General features: G+C 42.7%; 1 protein-coding gene across 1 annotated transcript in view; it reads right to left on the bottom strand.

Annotated features, from left to right (window-relative positions):
* Positions 1 to 14,975, bottom strand: part of MORC1 (MORC family CW-type zinc finger 1) — a 96,952-nt gene that overhangs the window by 57,207 nt on the left and 24,770 nt on the right. The window contains exons 10-12 of the mRNA XM_073306177.1: positions 5,712 to 5,791; positions 4,314 to 4,387; positions 3,018 to 3,091 (exon numbers count right to left, since the gene is read on the bottom strand). Coding sequence (XP_073162278.1) covers positions 3,018 to 3,091; positions 4,314 to 4,387; positions 5,712 to 5,791 — 228 coding nt within the window. The remainder of the gene's footprint in view (positions 1 to 3,017; positions 3,092 to 4,313; positions 4,388 to 5,711; positions 5,792 to 14,975) is intronic.

Below are 14,975 nucleotides of genomic sequence, written 5' to 3'. Positions count from 1 at the left end.
TTTTTCAAACTGATGGGACAGACGTCTGTATACTGGAAATGGATGAGAGGCAGATCACATTCACCCATTTTTGAAAACAGAAAATTCCTGCTTAAAATCAAACACAAACCAAGTAGCACTTTGGCAGCTTGACATTAATGAAGACAGTGTTAGCTGTTAGCCTCCAAATTAAGACTGAAAGCCATTGCTATGAAGATGTTCATGTTTATCACCATGAGAACAGCTAAAGACATTCTTTCATTGCATTTGTAGAGGGAAAAATGCCTTACTAAATTGGCACTTGTTTTCATTTCAAAAAGTTTCTGGTTTATGGATTTTTTTTTAAACTAGGCATACTGTAACCATCATCCATTAGTAAGCAACAGAAAATTAGCCAGTTTTGTTCTCAGAGTTGACTTGTATCATTCCATACACTTCATGTTTCCTCCTATTCAATTACTGGAGAATGGAGGGTTAAAGTGCCCTTTGGCTTTGTAGAACTTTCTGCAAGGAGCTACCACAGTCAAAGAAACTAATCATGAACAAGGAGCTTCAACTAACATAAACCACATTCTGTGGGGGTAGGCCTGAGGAATGGAAAGTATTAAAATTGGTATGAGAACTCCAAGGTAAGCACCACCATGTAATCACTACTTGTATGCTGCATCTGCCAGTAACATTAGAAAATGTAACATTATCCAGTTAAAGAACTACACAAAGGCCATGTACTACAGGTGACCTTCAGATTCCAGGAAGTGAGGATTTTACTTTCGGTAAATGACAGTTGTGGCCTTCCTTGAAGTGAGGCATCACAGAAGCAAGAATGTGTTCACTATTATCTAAAGAGGCAACTCTACACAGGACTCCCCAATAGCTAAAGATTGGATGTTTTTTCTGAAAGATATGCGCTAGTTCAAACGGAAATGATTTTGCAGAAGTTCTATGGCCTGTCATAGAAGAGGTCAGACTAGATGATCACAATGGTCCTTTGTGGTCTTGGAACCTACAAACCTATAAACGTTTTGTTTCAGAGCTGCTATCCATTCCAAAATTCTTGGGTCATTCCCAGGAAGTCTTAAAATAACCCTGCGCATCACATCATTGTGATGCAGTGTTCAGAGGCGGTATTACCAAACTGAGGTTTAAAGCCATGAAGCAAAGAGGCAAATGTGATAGAATTACTTGTCCTGCAGGAAAAAAGCAAAGTAACCAAAGACATTTTCTGCTGCATTGAATGAAGTAGTGTGTTCTTTGCAATAGCTGCTCTCCCCTGAAACTCCATTAAAAGTTTCTGTTGACAGAGTGCACAGAGTGAAACTGTCTAGTTATACTGTGAAAGGTTTTGTGGGGAGCAAAGATGAAAACCCAGTGAAATAGGAATCTACCCACTGTTTGTTATTGTCCCTACACACCAGACAATCCATCTGCCAGAGATTACTCTTCTGAGCAAGGTTTGAACCCAATTTCACCACTTTATAGATTATATATGGACATATCCATGGGTCATTAGATAGTTGGTATGGATTGCCACACCCAAGAAGATTTTACCATCTCATATTCATTAGTCTCAGCCCACAAGTTGCTCTTGCAAAATCCGGGCATCTGATTAGCACTTCATTTGTTCTGCCCGTGCTAGGTAATAAGCACAGAGTCTAATAAGGAAAAAACAAAAGACAGGTAGGTGTAATCACATCATACTCTTCAAGCAGGAGTAAAAAGGGGAAGATCTGCATCTTTGATAGTAGCTGGGTAAGAATAGAGAGGGCAAATAATTTCCCAAAAGCCAGGAGGGAAGACAATGAAGAAGGAAAACTTCCTCCTTTCTAGCAGTCAGGGTATGGGGAAATGGGTGAGATATCCACTTCACCTAATATCAATCCATTGTGTTAATTAGCGTTATAATGCAGCAACATGCTTATGTAAGTGACTCCAAGACCAGACAAAACCCCAGTTAAGTGCAAGTATGTGTTTCTCAGATCCGGTAAAGAGGGGAATGCCTTCAGTTGACTGTTTGAATGTCTGACCTTATGAATATCAGCCTGAAGATGGACATTACTTTATATCTTTCAACCTGGGTAATACAGGCCTATAATTTCCAGCTTCTTTGGACACTGAAGTAAATCTCTGTTTCCTTCTGTTGTACTCCTGGTCTGACAAATTTGCCTGTATGTGGAGGAAATGTCCTACATTCTGTTCAATTGCAATCTGCAAGTCATAAAAATAGAGACAAGAGCTACTGCATGCTCTAAAGAAGATTCTATGCTGTAGCCTTGTTGAGGAGGAGACTGAAAATGTCAACCTGTAGGATACAAAATAATAATTTCCTCATGGAAAAATTTTGGGCACCCTTTGGACCCATGGTGAAGATGATCTGGTAAACAAAATATAATCTAGCCTCTGGGCTTCCCTCTGGCTGCCCAAAAGGACCCACACCGAGGGACTACAAATCTCACTTTTTCCCTGAAGAGCGGATATTTGATCTGAACTGCTGTTTGTGGATATTAACTAGAAAAGGAAGCAGTTGACTCTAATCTAGGCAACAGATAGGTGTTATAGGCTCAAGCACACCCTAAAATACTGTCAGGGTTTGACAGAAGCAGACTCCTAAAAATACTTGTTTTTATGCAGGATCAATGGCCATAGGTCTCTAGCATGCTCCTATTCCTATTCTCCAACGTCTCAACGTGAGAGAGCCAACATTTGAGCTTCTTCCAAATTTTTGTAGCCATATTATAAATATTAAACAATATTTGTTTCATCTGATGTATGGGAGAAAACATAACCCAAGTGTCTAAATAGATAAAAGGAATTTCATTCTAAAAGATTTTAACCAAAAAATTACAAGGATTAAAAAAATTTCCAGAAAAGGGGAAAGGATTGGAGCATCCAAAATAATTGAAAAGCACCTTGAAATGATGAACAGTTGCAACTTGAGAAAGCACTATTTAAGTATCAGACTCTGGATCAAATCACCATTTACAACATACAGTACACAACCACTTTTTCTGAAACACTGATTAAATAGTCTCACATCTTGCCTTTGTTTCTCCCGCAGCTTCTCACGCTTTCTTTTTGCGTTTTCTAGAGCATCCTGTAATGCAAGCTGAGCAGACTTTTCCATTTAGGGGAAAGAGCAGTAAAACAAGTTATTTTAGCATCGATTAATACCCTATGTTTTTTTTTCAAGCTGCTTCCCATTCTGAGAAAGTGAATGTTCTAGAGCCCACCCTACTTCAAAGCTTGTCACTACAGTCTGCTAACAACCCTGATGCTTCCAGACACAGTTAGTGTACTGGAGATTAAATCAGGATATATTAGAATCAGTGTTAAATATTCACTCTGCTGCTCACAGCACAATACCCCAAGGAGTGGAGCAGAAGGCAGTAGGTTTTAATTAACTCTATTCCTCCATTTATATACATCTGAGGCCACAGAATGAAACTTCAATGTTTCTGGTCTGTTTGACTTTGCACCCAAACACCAGTGGCATGGAGTGTAAGTTAGAGCAGTCAATTATCTACAACGGCAGGGTAACACACAAGAGAAAAACTATCGGTGATTCTGGCCAGTCAAAAAAGAACAAACACCAATTTCAATGACACTCTATAAGAGAAAGAAACAATCATTACAATATTTTGGAATGGAAAGATGAAGTTACGCTATAGGTGATGGACCCTTAAAATAGATTTTGAGAATTAATCACCACACTTGCTCCTCCTTCCATCTCCCACAATTTCACGTTTTGCAAGTGACATATGCCCTTCTGCTGACACCAAGCCTTGTCTTCAGCATTTCACTGGCAAATCATGAAAAATTCAAGTCTACATGCATGCATGGGGACAGAAGGCTGGAGGACCAATGAAGGGGGGGGTGGAGGGGGAGCAATATTATTACATAGAATTAGTTCTATGAATACAATATCTCCATACATAAACATTATAATTATCACATTTAAAAGCAACCAATAGGCGGAAGTTTCTTAAAATATTTACTTGGAAATGTAACTGAATCCAAGACCAGTGCAACTAGGCACTTTATCATTGTAAAACTCCTCAATAATAGGACATACGTAATTGACAGAAAAGTAGTTCTGGGTATCCTCCCTGGTGTTTAATATTACTTGTAAGCTAAATTTCAAAAGCCTTTCATTACAGTTGTTTCTAGCCTATCTTTTTGAAAAATTACATTCCGAAGAAATTAGGTACCTTTCCAAAAAAGCTACTACTGTTCATTTTCCACACTGACACCTGTGGCCAGTAAACATGGGCTACTGCAGAGCGATAACAAGCAATATTTCTGAATATGCATAAGAAATACTATCATTGCTATAGTACCTTACTGACTTCATGCAGAAGAGATCCTTCTAAATGCTTTAACTGGCACTTAGCTTCTTCTACAGCTTGTTCAGCTAGAAAACATAAGCAAAACAAAGCAATTACTTAAAGTATAGCTTAGAGACATAAAATACTGGCTCTACAGGAAAAGAAAACGTTTACTGGGTAAACACCATGACAACTTGGTACTGTTAAATGTTTTAAATCTCAGATTATGAATTTGTGAGGTGCTGAGCATCCTCTGCCTTACTGAAATCTCTGGGAATAAAGGGCACTTAGTGAATGACGGAGACTGCACCACGTGAGCACCTCCTGAGGTACTAACATACTTAGTCACTAAATTAGATTTACAGACAATTCATAGATTCCAAGGCCAGAAGGGACCAGTCTGATCATCTAGACTGACCTCCTGAAGAACACAGACCAGAGAACCTCACCAAAATAATTTCTAAAGCATATCTTCTAGAAAAATCATCCAGTCTTGATTTAAAAATTCTCAGCGATGGAGAATTCACCATGACCTTTGGTAAACTGTTCCGATGGTTAATTACACTCACTGATCAAAATGTATGCCTTATTTCCAGTCTGAATTTGTCTAGTTTCAATTTCCAGCTGTCAGCTTGTGTTATATCTTTCCCTGCTAGACAGAAGAGCCCATTATTAAATATTTGCTCCCCTTTTAGGTACTTATAGACTGTAATCCATTCACTTTTTAACCTTCTCTTTGTTACGCTAAAATAGATTGAGCTCCTTGAGTTTATCACTATAACGTAGATTATTTAATCCTTTAATCATTCTCATGGCTGCACTCTGAACCCTCTCCAATTTATCAACATCCTTCTTGAATTGTGGGCATCAGAACTGGACACAGTATTCCAACAGCAGTGACACCAGTGCCAAACACAGAGGTAAAATAACCTCTGTACTCCCCCTTGAGATTCCCCTCTTTATGAGTTCAAGGCCTTCATTAACACTTCTGGCCATAGTGTTGCACTGGGAGCTCATATTCAGCTGATTATCCCTCATGACTCCCAAAATCATTTTCAAAGTCACTGCTTCCCAAGATAGAGTCCCCCCACCATGTCAGTATGACCTTGGATTTAGGAGGAGGATCACTACTTTTCTTTAGATTCCTTGCTTTCTTTCATTAAAACTCCCCATCCTACCTTGCAAAGAAATTTGTGACTATGCTTTTTTCTGTATTTTATATTTTAAACCACAACAGAGCAGTTGTGGGAGTTTAGCTAATATTTGTGAGCATATAAAAATATGAAGTGCTACAAAAGTGTTATTGATTTCTATTCACAAGAGTTTTACTACTAGCATAATTAAGCCACAATTTTGAAATAAAAAGCAAAGTTATAGTACTAAAAATGGTTAGTTCAGGATATTACAAACCAATCTTCACATCCACTTCTGCCTTCTTTATTTCTTCCATTGCAGTGCCTTTAAACGATGATGTGATGTACGGGTACATTCTGTTACGACAGAATGGTAAAATCATTATGACCTGCATTTTCAACACACACCAGAGCAGTCACAGGAGCAAACAAATGTTATGCAGTACATGTTATAACGCACATTACCTTCGGATTAATTTACCTTCTCAGAGGCCAATGCCAACAAGGTCTGCCACAAAACTGCCACTTTGTATATGCTAATAAGTGCTAAAGAAGTTGTAGATAGACTACCTCCCAGAAGCAATTTAGAACCTTTAACTTCATCTCACCTCCGTAATATTATTTTTGAAACAAAGATTGATTGATGTACTTTTGAAATTCATGGCACTAAAGGGAAATGTTTGCATCCAGAATACATGCATCACAATGTTTGTATCCAGAATACCTATGATGTCTTTATGTGACTGTAGGGGATGTGTCTACACTGCAGTTAGACACCTGGGGCTGGCCTGTGCCAGCTGACTTGGGCTCGCAGGGCTTGGGCTGCGGGGCTGTTTAATTGCAGTGTAGATTTCTGGGCTCAGGCCTGAGCCTGGGGTCTGGGACCCTGTGAGGTGGAAGTTTCTCACAGGTCAGGCTGCAGACTGAGCCTGGAAGTCTGCACCACAAGTAAACAGCCCTGCAGTTCCAGCTCCTTGAGCCTGAGTCAGCTGGCACGAGCCAGCTGAGGGTTTTAATTGCAACGTAGACATACCCTAAGCAGGGGCGGCAAGTTATATGGGCCGCATGGTGCCCGGGCTCCAGCAATATTCAGGGCCCTGGGGCCCGGCTCCACCAATGTTTGGGGTCCAGTCTCTCCCCCGACCCCACCAGCTGCCCCCCACACCTCCCCAGAGGGTCTCCCGGCCCCCATTTGCTGCCCCTGCGCACCTTCCCCAGGCTCCCCCCAGCATCCCTGCCTCTCCCCTGCAGCTCCACGCTGGGTGCTTCCACTCTGCTGGCTCTGGGCATCAACTGCTGCTGCATGGTCCTAGTGCCCCCCATCCCCGAGTGGCAGGGCAGGCTAACCCTGACCCTGCCCTTCTGCCTCAGACCCTTCCCTTTTCCGGTGGGACCCTCCACCAGCACAGGGCCCCCTCACCTGCAGTCACCTCTCCTGCCCCATGCTAGGCAAGGGGCAGCCCCATCCCTCACCCCCAGTGAGGCTACAGTGAGGAGTAGCAGCAGGGGAGGAAGCACACACGTGATGGCAGCCCACCCCCGGCACCCACCACAGGGGAGGTGACGGGGCTTCCCGGGCCTGAGAGGGGCCCTAGGAGCACATGCAGTGACTGTGATGCGGGGTGAGCGTGCTGCTGGGGGACGGGGGGGGGAGAGGCCCTCCCCAAGAGCTCACTGCTGCTGGGAGGGAGAGGGCTGAGGGGAGTCCTCCTCTCTGGCCCCAGCCCTGGGGAAGCCTGATTGCACCCCAAACTCACCCCCAGCCCTGCCCCATCCCACCCCAGAGCCCGCACCCCCAGTCAGAGCCCTCACACCCCCGCACCGCAACCCTCTGCCCTAGCCCTGAGCCCCTCCCACACCCCAAACCCCTCATTCCCAGCCCCAGAGCCCTCATCCCCCGCAGCCTAACCCTCTGCCCCAGCCCTGAGCCCCCTCCTGCATCATTAACCTCTCATCCCCAGTCCCAGCCCCACCCCACACCCCTCATCCCCAGGCCCCACCCCTGCACCCCCTCCCTCCGCACCCCTTCCCACCCCCAAACTCTGTCCCAGAGCCTGCCCCCCACCCCTTCCCACACACTCTCTCCTGCCCACAAACTCCCTCCCAGAGCCTGCACCCCCCACCCCTTGCCCCAGCCCACAGCCTGCACTCAAACTCCATCCCAGAGCCTGCACCTGCTCTCCCACCTGCTGCCCCAGCACGGAGCCCCCTCCTGCACCCCAACTCCATCCCAGAGCCCAACCTCTCAGCCCTTCTGCACCCAAACTCCCTCCCAGAGCCTGCACCCTGCCCCCTTCCTGCCCCCCAATCCCCTGCCCCAGCTCAGGGCCGGCACCCCAGACCTCCTCCCACCCCCCAAACTCCACCCCCCACCTGCCTAAGGCTCTGGGAGGGAGTTTGGGGGGCGGGTTCTGGGCACCACCAAAATGTCTACAAACCTGCCACCTCTGACCCTAAGAGCCCTTAAAGCACAGTGGCTTTGGATACATTGTCTCTCATCAGATCCAAATAACTCACCACACCCAACACTCTGTTGACATGGTATTTATCCAAAAGGTAATGTGTAAGGTATTATATGAAAACTAATAACACACTAGTTATTAATAACACACACATGCATTTTACAATGATAACATTATATGTAAAGTTATGAATTGCCACTGTATGATGTTACTAGAACATATTTAAGACCAGACAGCTAAGCCTCTGTAAAGGTGATAAACCTTTAAAGGTTTGTTCTAGACAAAGGAATGTGGGTTTACTTCAATTTACATATTAGCAGTAAACAAAGATTTAAAGCTGCATCAGCAGGGGTTGTCCTGATCCTGAACTCTAGACACAGAGAATTAATGTGGCTCCTGCATCCCAGTGAAACAGTGGAGACTGAATCCAGAGGAGTCCTTCCCAACTTATAAGACAAAGAAAATCCCTTTGGGGATTGCAGCGGGGCAGTCACCCTGCTCTGGCCCTGAAAGGGTTAAAAGCCAGCCCTTGGAGAGGACTGGGGCTGAGAGACAATAAGAAAAGGCTGGGAGGCAGCCAATCAGGGCCAGGCTGGGCCCTATAAAAGAGCTGCCGGGCCAGAAGGCAAACAGTCTCTCTCTCGCTTTGGAGAGAGAAGGACCTAGCTGCCTGGGAGCACAGGGTACCTTGGGCAGAGCAGTGCTAGGGAAGGGCAAGAGGAGCTGGGGAGCTCCAGCCTGACAACTCCCCAGACTGAGGCCTTATAAAGGCCAGGGGAGGTACTGGGGCTGCTGGGAAAGGCTGCAGGTCCATCCCCCTTGCCAATGATGAGTGGCCATTACAGACTGCAGTTTGCCCCATGAGAGGGGGCTAGATGATGACTGGCAGTAGCCACTGAGGCAAGGTAGGCATAGGGTGAGGGGGGTCTCCTGGGAGGGGAGAGACAGAGTGTGGGGGTACTGCTGCAGGGCAGAACCCCAGGTAAATGGAACTGGGGTCCAGGAGGGACACGGGGCCTGAGGCAGGAGAGATGGAGGCCGGCAGAGAGTGCTCCGAGAGCTGGAATTGAGCTAATTCCCGAGGCAACACACCAGTGAGTCTGCGGTCTGCTACACGGATAAAAGGAACAGAAAGAGACTAAGGAAGCAAGCAATTTGATCTCTGTGATGGCTCCTGGCCAGCAAAATCTGGAATGGAGACTGTGGATGAGAGGAATCATCTGGAACAGAGACTGTATCTTTCTAGATTGTTTAGTTTTTAAGATGTGTGCTTTCACTTTTATTTGCTACCTTTATCCCTTTTACTTGGTATCACTTAATCCATGTTCTTTTGTTAATAAACTCATTTTGCTTTCACTAAAAACAATCAGAGCTGTATAAGGTCAGTAAAGTGTGTGCTTCTAGAAAACTGACAGGCTGGAGTGTTTCATGGTCTCTCAGAGGCAGCAAACTTAACACTTTCTCTATGGGAGTCCAGGGAAAGGCACCGGTCCCAGCAGTAGGGCGAGGCTTGTGGGCTGCTACCAGCCTGTTGGTGTGAGAGCTCTGGACCAACACTGCGTAACCACAAGATACCTAGGGTTACAAAACAGATGGTGACCCAACCCTGTACTGGCCTGGGTGAATTCCAAAATGTCATAGTTTAACACATACCAACACAACTATTTCAAGCCACTGGAGCAATTAACTGCTCACCTTACTCATGCACATAGCATCACTCAAGTTAACTGTACTAACCAACCAGCAGGATTTGACATTATCTGCTTATCATCATCCATAAAAGGAATTTGTACTTCAAGTGAAAAGTATTCCACATGCAACTGTGTATATATAAAGTATCAGATTTTAAAGAGTCAGGGGACAACTTTTATAACAGCATATTTAAAGTCAATTACTTTTTATACTGTCACCTATTTACATGTGTGTTTTTACTATCCTCAGGAAAATCACTCTAATGACTCTAATTTCAATTAAAGAATGGCCTTTAACCAGAAGTGTACAAACAAGTTTGTAAATGTTTACGATGCAGATTAATATTTTAGTGCCTTGCAGTCCTTTTTATTGCAGCCAAACTGCTCAATGGAGGGAACTAAGGTGAAAAGAGATGTCATTGTGACAACTTTGCATATAAGAGATGGAACTAGAGTTGTTTTGTATTTTTTTTAAAAAATGCAGCAATACAGTATTGTGATCTCAAGCATTAGTTTGAAATTTGGATAGACTACTAATTGCTAATACAGGAAGCATTTTTTTCTAGATAAAACTGAAATGGAAAAGGGTTCTTAGACATTAAAAACGATTTAACATGCTGGGATACACTCAAACAACGCTGCCAACATCTGAAAAGAGAATTAGTCTCATTACTAAGGTCTGGTGTACACTTAAAATTTAGGTTGAATAGCTAGGGGGGTTTGAGGTGTGACAATCCACGTTGTAGCTATGCTGACCTACCGCTCTCCCTCAGTGTAGGCACAGCTAGGTCAATGGAAGAATGCTTCTGTCAACCTAACTATCGTTGTTCGGGGCGGTGGACAAATTACAGCAATGGAAAAATCCTTTGTGTTACTGTAGAAAATGTCTACATTATGGTGCCACTCCACTGTAGCCATGCCACTGGAGTGCCCATAGTGTAGACAAGCCCGTGGTTGTCTTTAACTAATGATTCTGTGAAAATAACCAGAAGAGTATATTTATGTAACAGCACTCTCTAGTCTGTCAATTTATGCTATTTAAAAAACAAAGTAAAGCTACCTATGAATATGGAAACCAGTAACTGCCAATGGATTTGTTATATTGAAGTACAAAAAATAACTGGAGGGTGGATTTCATGAATTCCTAATTACCTTGAAGAACCTGATCTAAACTGTAAGCATTTAAATGAAAATCTAGCTACACAATGAAAATTAGTAAACTGAATGTTGTTTCATTTGAACACTTCTTCCTAATATCAAGTTTGAAGTTAAGTATTCATGTGATTTGGAACGGATCTGAGATCTGTGGATGAAAAGTACTATTTAAGAATAATAATATAAAACAGTCTTGCAAACATTTATCTTGTATTTAGTGTGGTATCAGAGAGAGATACACCAAGAGGGTACCTAGTCTAGTGTGTTCGGGAGAGAAGTCATCTAATAACACAGTATCTAGGTTTTCGAAGTTAGAAACAGAAAGAAACCAATTGTTTTTTCCAATTAATAGACTGACCAAAGGACTTGAGATTTCTACGGAAATGCCTTGGAAAAACAATGAGAAGTTTCCAGACTGGAAAAAAGCAAATTATGTTGTAAGTTACTTGGTACTTAATGTTGCACTAGTAAGCTTAACATAATATATTGTTCAATGTTTCTCATCATTTGTACACAATCTGTGGTGAAGCGTCCTCAAAATAATACACGTAGCCCTTTTACTATTGTTTGAAGAGGCCCATGGCCAGCCCAGCCAGAAAGTCTGTTAACTATCCTTTCACAGGTATGATCATGAGAAACCATAATGATATATTACATACTGAAGACATTTAAAACTAATAGAGGCACAGTCAGCTTCCAGTAGCTTGCAGTATAAATATATGCATTAACATTAATATTAACTTTATGGTCCATCCTATATTTTAGCTTACTAACATCTTAAACCTCCAGTTCCAAGGGAGAAAATTATTAAGTATTGTATTTAAAGAGCCAAGGTGGGCGAGGTAATATCTTTTATTGGACCAACTTCTGTTGGTGAGAGAGACAAGCTTTTGAGCTACACAGAGCTCTTCTTTATGTCTGTTATACTTCTTCCTCTTAGCTCTTGTACAAGGGAAAATTAGATGGTATAGCTCCATCTACTGACACAAGGAGGAAGCAAAAAATCACAAGGGACATAACTAGTCCCCATAACTTATTTCCTAATGAAAAAAATTAGCAGAAAATCTGAATGGACTGAGGAACGAGCAACAGAAAATATTGTTACATAATTGGTTTTGTCAGTTCTCACTCTCCTACACAGGAACATCCTGAACTACTCTCAAATGTACCAACCAGTATTAATAGGGGTGGTGAACTTACCGTATTAATGTAGTAACCTGTGGGTGCCCACATGGCAAAGTTATAAATGAATACAGATATGTTTCTGGCAGTATGACCTCTAACAGAGACTGTTAGTTGCTCTGAAAGCCAAGTTTTGAATGCACAGTGTTCAATTCAGCATGATATTTTAGCTGTTGTGGTTTTGATGGAGCAGTTTCAAAGGTCTTGATGCAAACTGACAATTTGCACCCCCTTATTGTCATCTGTGATTTCATGACACAGGCTGAAGAAGAAAGGTTAGTTAATATGAAGTTCACTGAAAACTGTAGGAATATCTGAGAGGTAAATGGAAACAATCTTGTACAGAAAAAATAAATGCATAGCCAGGAGTATCAGCAAACCAAGAGGTTACATGGCTGGGGGTGTGGAGGGAATATGGTTACTGAAGTGGAAGTTTTCATAAGCTCATGGAAGTCAAGGAGACAAAATATGAGCCAATGATTAACTGTCAGACGAACCTGTGCCCTTGTCTGACCTGGCTTTCCTTCAAGAGTTCTGTGGATCAAATGAAAGCAAGGGATCAGATGTGTAAACTGTCAGCCCGTGACATAAAAATGCATGTGTCCCACCAGCTACAGGATTCATTACTGTACTGTAGAACACCAGCAATTCTCTCCATGAAAGCCCTAAGAATCAGGGAATTTAAAACACAGGAAGTGTGGGTGGGTTTTAATAATGACTGGCAGGAAGCAGAAGTTACCAGGCAGAAATGCATGAGGGGAAAATGAACTATATAGGGTATGATCCCATACAACGCACCCAAAAGCGAGAAAATTACAGAAGTCACTTCTCATTGGCAGAAAACAAAAACCCTTATACAGAAAACACAAAGATGAAAAGTGGCCACAGCTATTCCCCACACAAGTTTGTGAGGTCACAGAGCTGGCCTTACCAAAGCCTGTCCTCCCAGATTGTTGGTTGATAGATGAAATGCCGTAGAAAGAAATGAGTCATGCTGGAGAGCACAAGAAGGTGTCAGAACATAGTTCTGAGCTACAGTGGAGCAACAGCTCCTTCCAAGGAACCTCATCAGAATGGAAAGTCACACATTGGGTGTCCACATTTGGGGAAAGCCGACTGGCAATGAGGCAGCCTGAAAAGAAGTGATGTCTACCTCAGGAGAGGGGTGAGCCCAAACTTCTGGACCACTTACATTCTGGTCTCTCCCACCCATAGCACTTCTGTAGCACTTTATTTTTGTTCTCTCTAAGTTGAGCACTCAGTATAAAGCAACAAGGAATTAGCAGCAGAGGACTAAGGCAAGGCCTCCATAGCTTCCAGACTGGACTAAGGCTCCATTTGTACCACTCCAAGCTGGCCAATGTGAGTGATATGCTTGCTCCCTCTCCATCTCCACTATTGAGAAAGGATATAGGACCAATATATGGACTACAGAGCCAGCATTTTCTGGAATTACCCAAGCAGCTTTCCTTGACTTCTACTTAAAACCAGTCATAAACTGAGGAAGCAAAAATGATTTTGGGAAGGGAGAGGGGAAGCTGGTGGCAGAGACTAATTTTGTAGTTTTGGGGAGGGGCTCCTTGTTGAAAGATGGCTTTATAATAAGGAATCCCGAAGAACTCATTACATTCTAGCATCAAGTTCTCAGTTTGGAACAAATTGTTAAAATATGATAGGATTCTCATTTCACTGGAAAAGTGAGCAAAACCAGATACAATATGTTAAAGGAAACTGACACTTTGTACTTAATATAGAACAAAGTCTCAAAACACTCCATTAAAAATAACTGAGAACCAGGATAACAGGCTCAATATTCAAAAGTGATCAGACAAAGAGGGTCACGCAAATTGAACGAGCAAAATACATAGGACATTAAAATAGAACAGACACTAAAAGTGATTGAAAGAGTGAATATTTCACCTAGAGAGCACACTTCTACAATTATTGGGATATTCACAGCAGTTATTTTCAGAAGGAATGATATTTTTGGTGCTGCAAAATTGATTTTAACACTTAGCTTGAAATGAGGGCTATTACACTACTGCAAGAACATGAACACTGAAGTTATGCTAAGCTTCAGCCAGAAAGTGGCATACACTGAGATATGCCAGCAGGATTCTGACAAGCAGTCTCTCCCCCTTGAGCACTAATGTTGGGGGGTGAGGGGGGAGAGGGGGCAAGTTATAGGACAATAGTTTGCTTATCTACACTGGGGTATCTGCTGCTACAAGTTACATCCAGGCCCATGGATTAGTGACTTTACAATGCTATATTCACTTTTAACCCAGAGTATTTTCCAATTTAACCTGATAAACTACACAAAAGGATTATTTGACACGCCACTTAACAGGCAGCCACCTCTCAGACGTAATGTGGCAATTATGAAAGACCACACAGCAACACTACATAACTGTTTAGGATAGAAAGTGAATGATTCCACTGCGTTATATGCCAGCTTGTTTCTTACTATTCCCTATTAATACTTTGGTCTACATTCATCCCAAGCGACTCATCTTCGCACCCCTTTGGTATCCTTCTCTAACTTACCAAATACTTTTACAAGATGCCCATTGCACTCTCCCCTTTCAATTGTGCCTCATTCAAATCCTTCCATTTGCTGCTTTTCCATGAAACTGTGTGATCCACCAACATATACAGTATCTAACCCAGTTTAATTTTTTTTTTTTTACAAACACATTCCCAGCTATTTGGAGATGTAATTCATTTGATTGTATTGTGTGACTGAACTGTTTCTACCCTAGACTTGCACTCTCTGCAGTGCAGGCTCCATCTCTCCTCTATTGTTAAGCTATTAAGCAAAAAATAAAGTTCACAATTAGAAGGAGCTGTTCTCAGTATTTGGATAAGAGCTAGTGGCTTTGGAACCGAGAACAATTGCCATAAATCCAAGTCCCTCAACAAGGTTAAGAAAGGTCAGCTGCTCCAGAAAAGCCCTATGGCAGGCCCAACATGGTGATAAAACAGAGATGGGTAAAGCTAGAGTGATCTTCGACTGAGGAAGAGCTAGGGCATTAAGGAATCTTTAAGTCA

The sequence above is a fragment of the Lepidochelys kempii genome, chromosome 1 (genome assembly GCF_965140265.1).
Source record: "Lepidochelys kempii isolate rLepKem1 chromosome 1, rLepKem1.hap2, whole genome shotgun sequence".
Lineage (NCBI taxonomy): Eukaryota > Metazoa > Chordata > Testudines > Cheloniidae > Lepidochelys > Lepidochelys kempii.
This window is presented reverse-complemented; position numbering and strand designations above follow the sequence as displayed.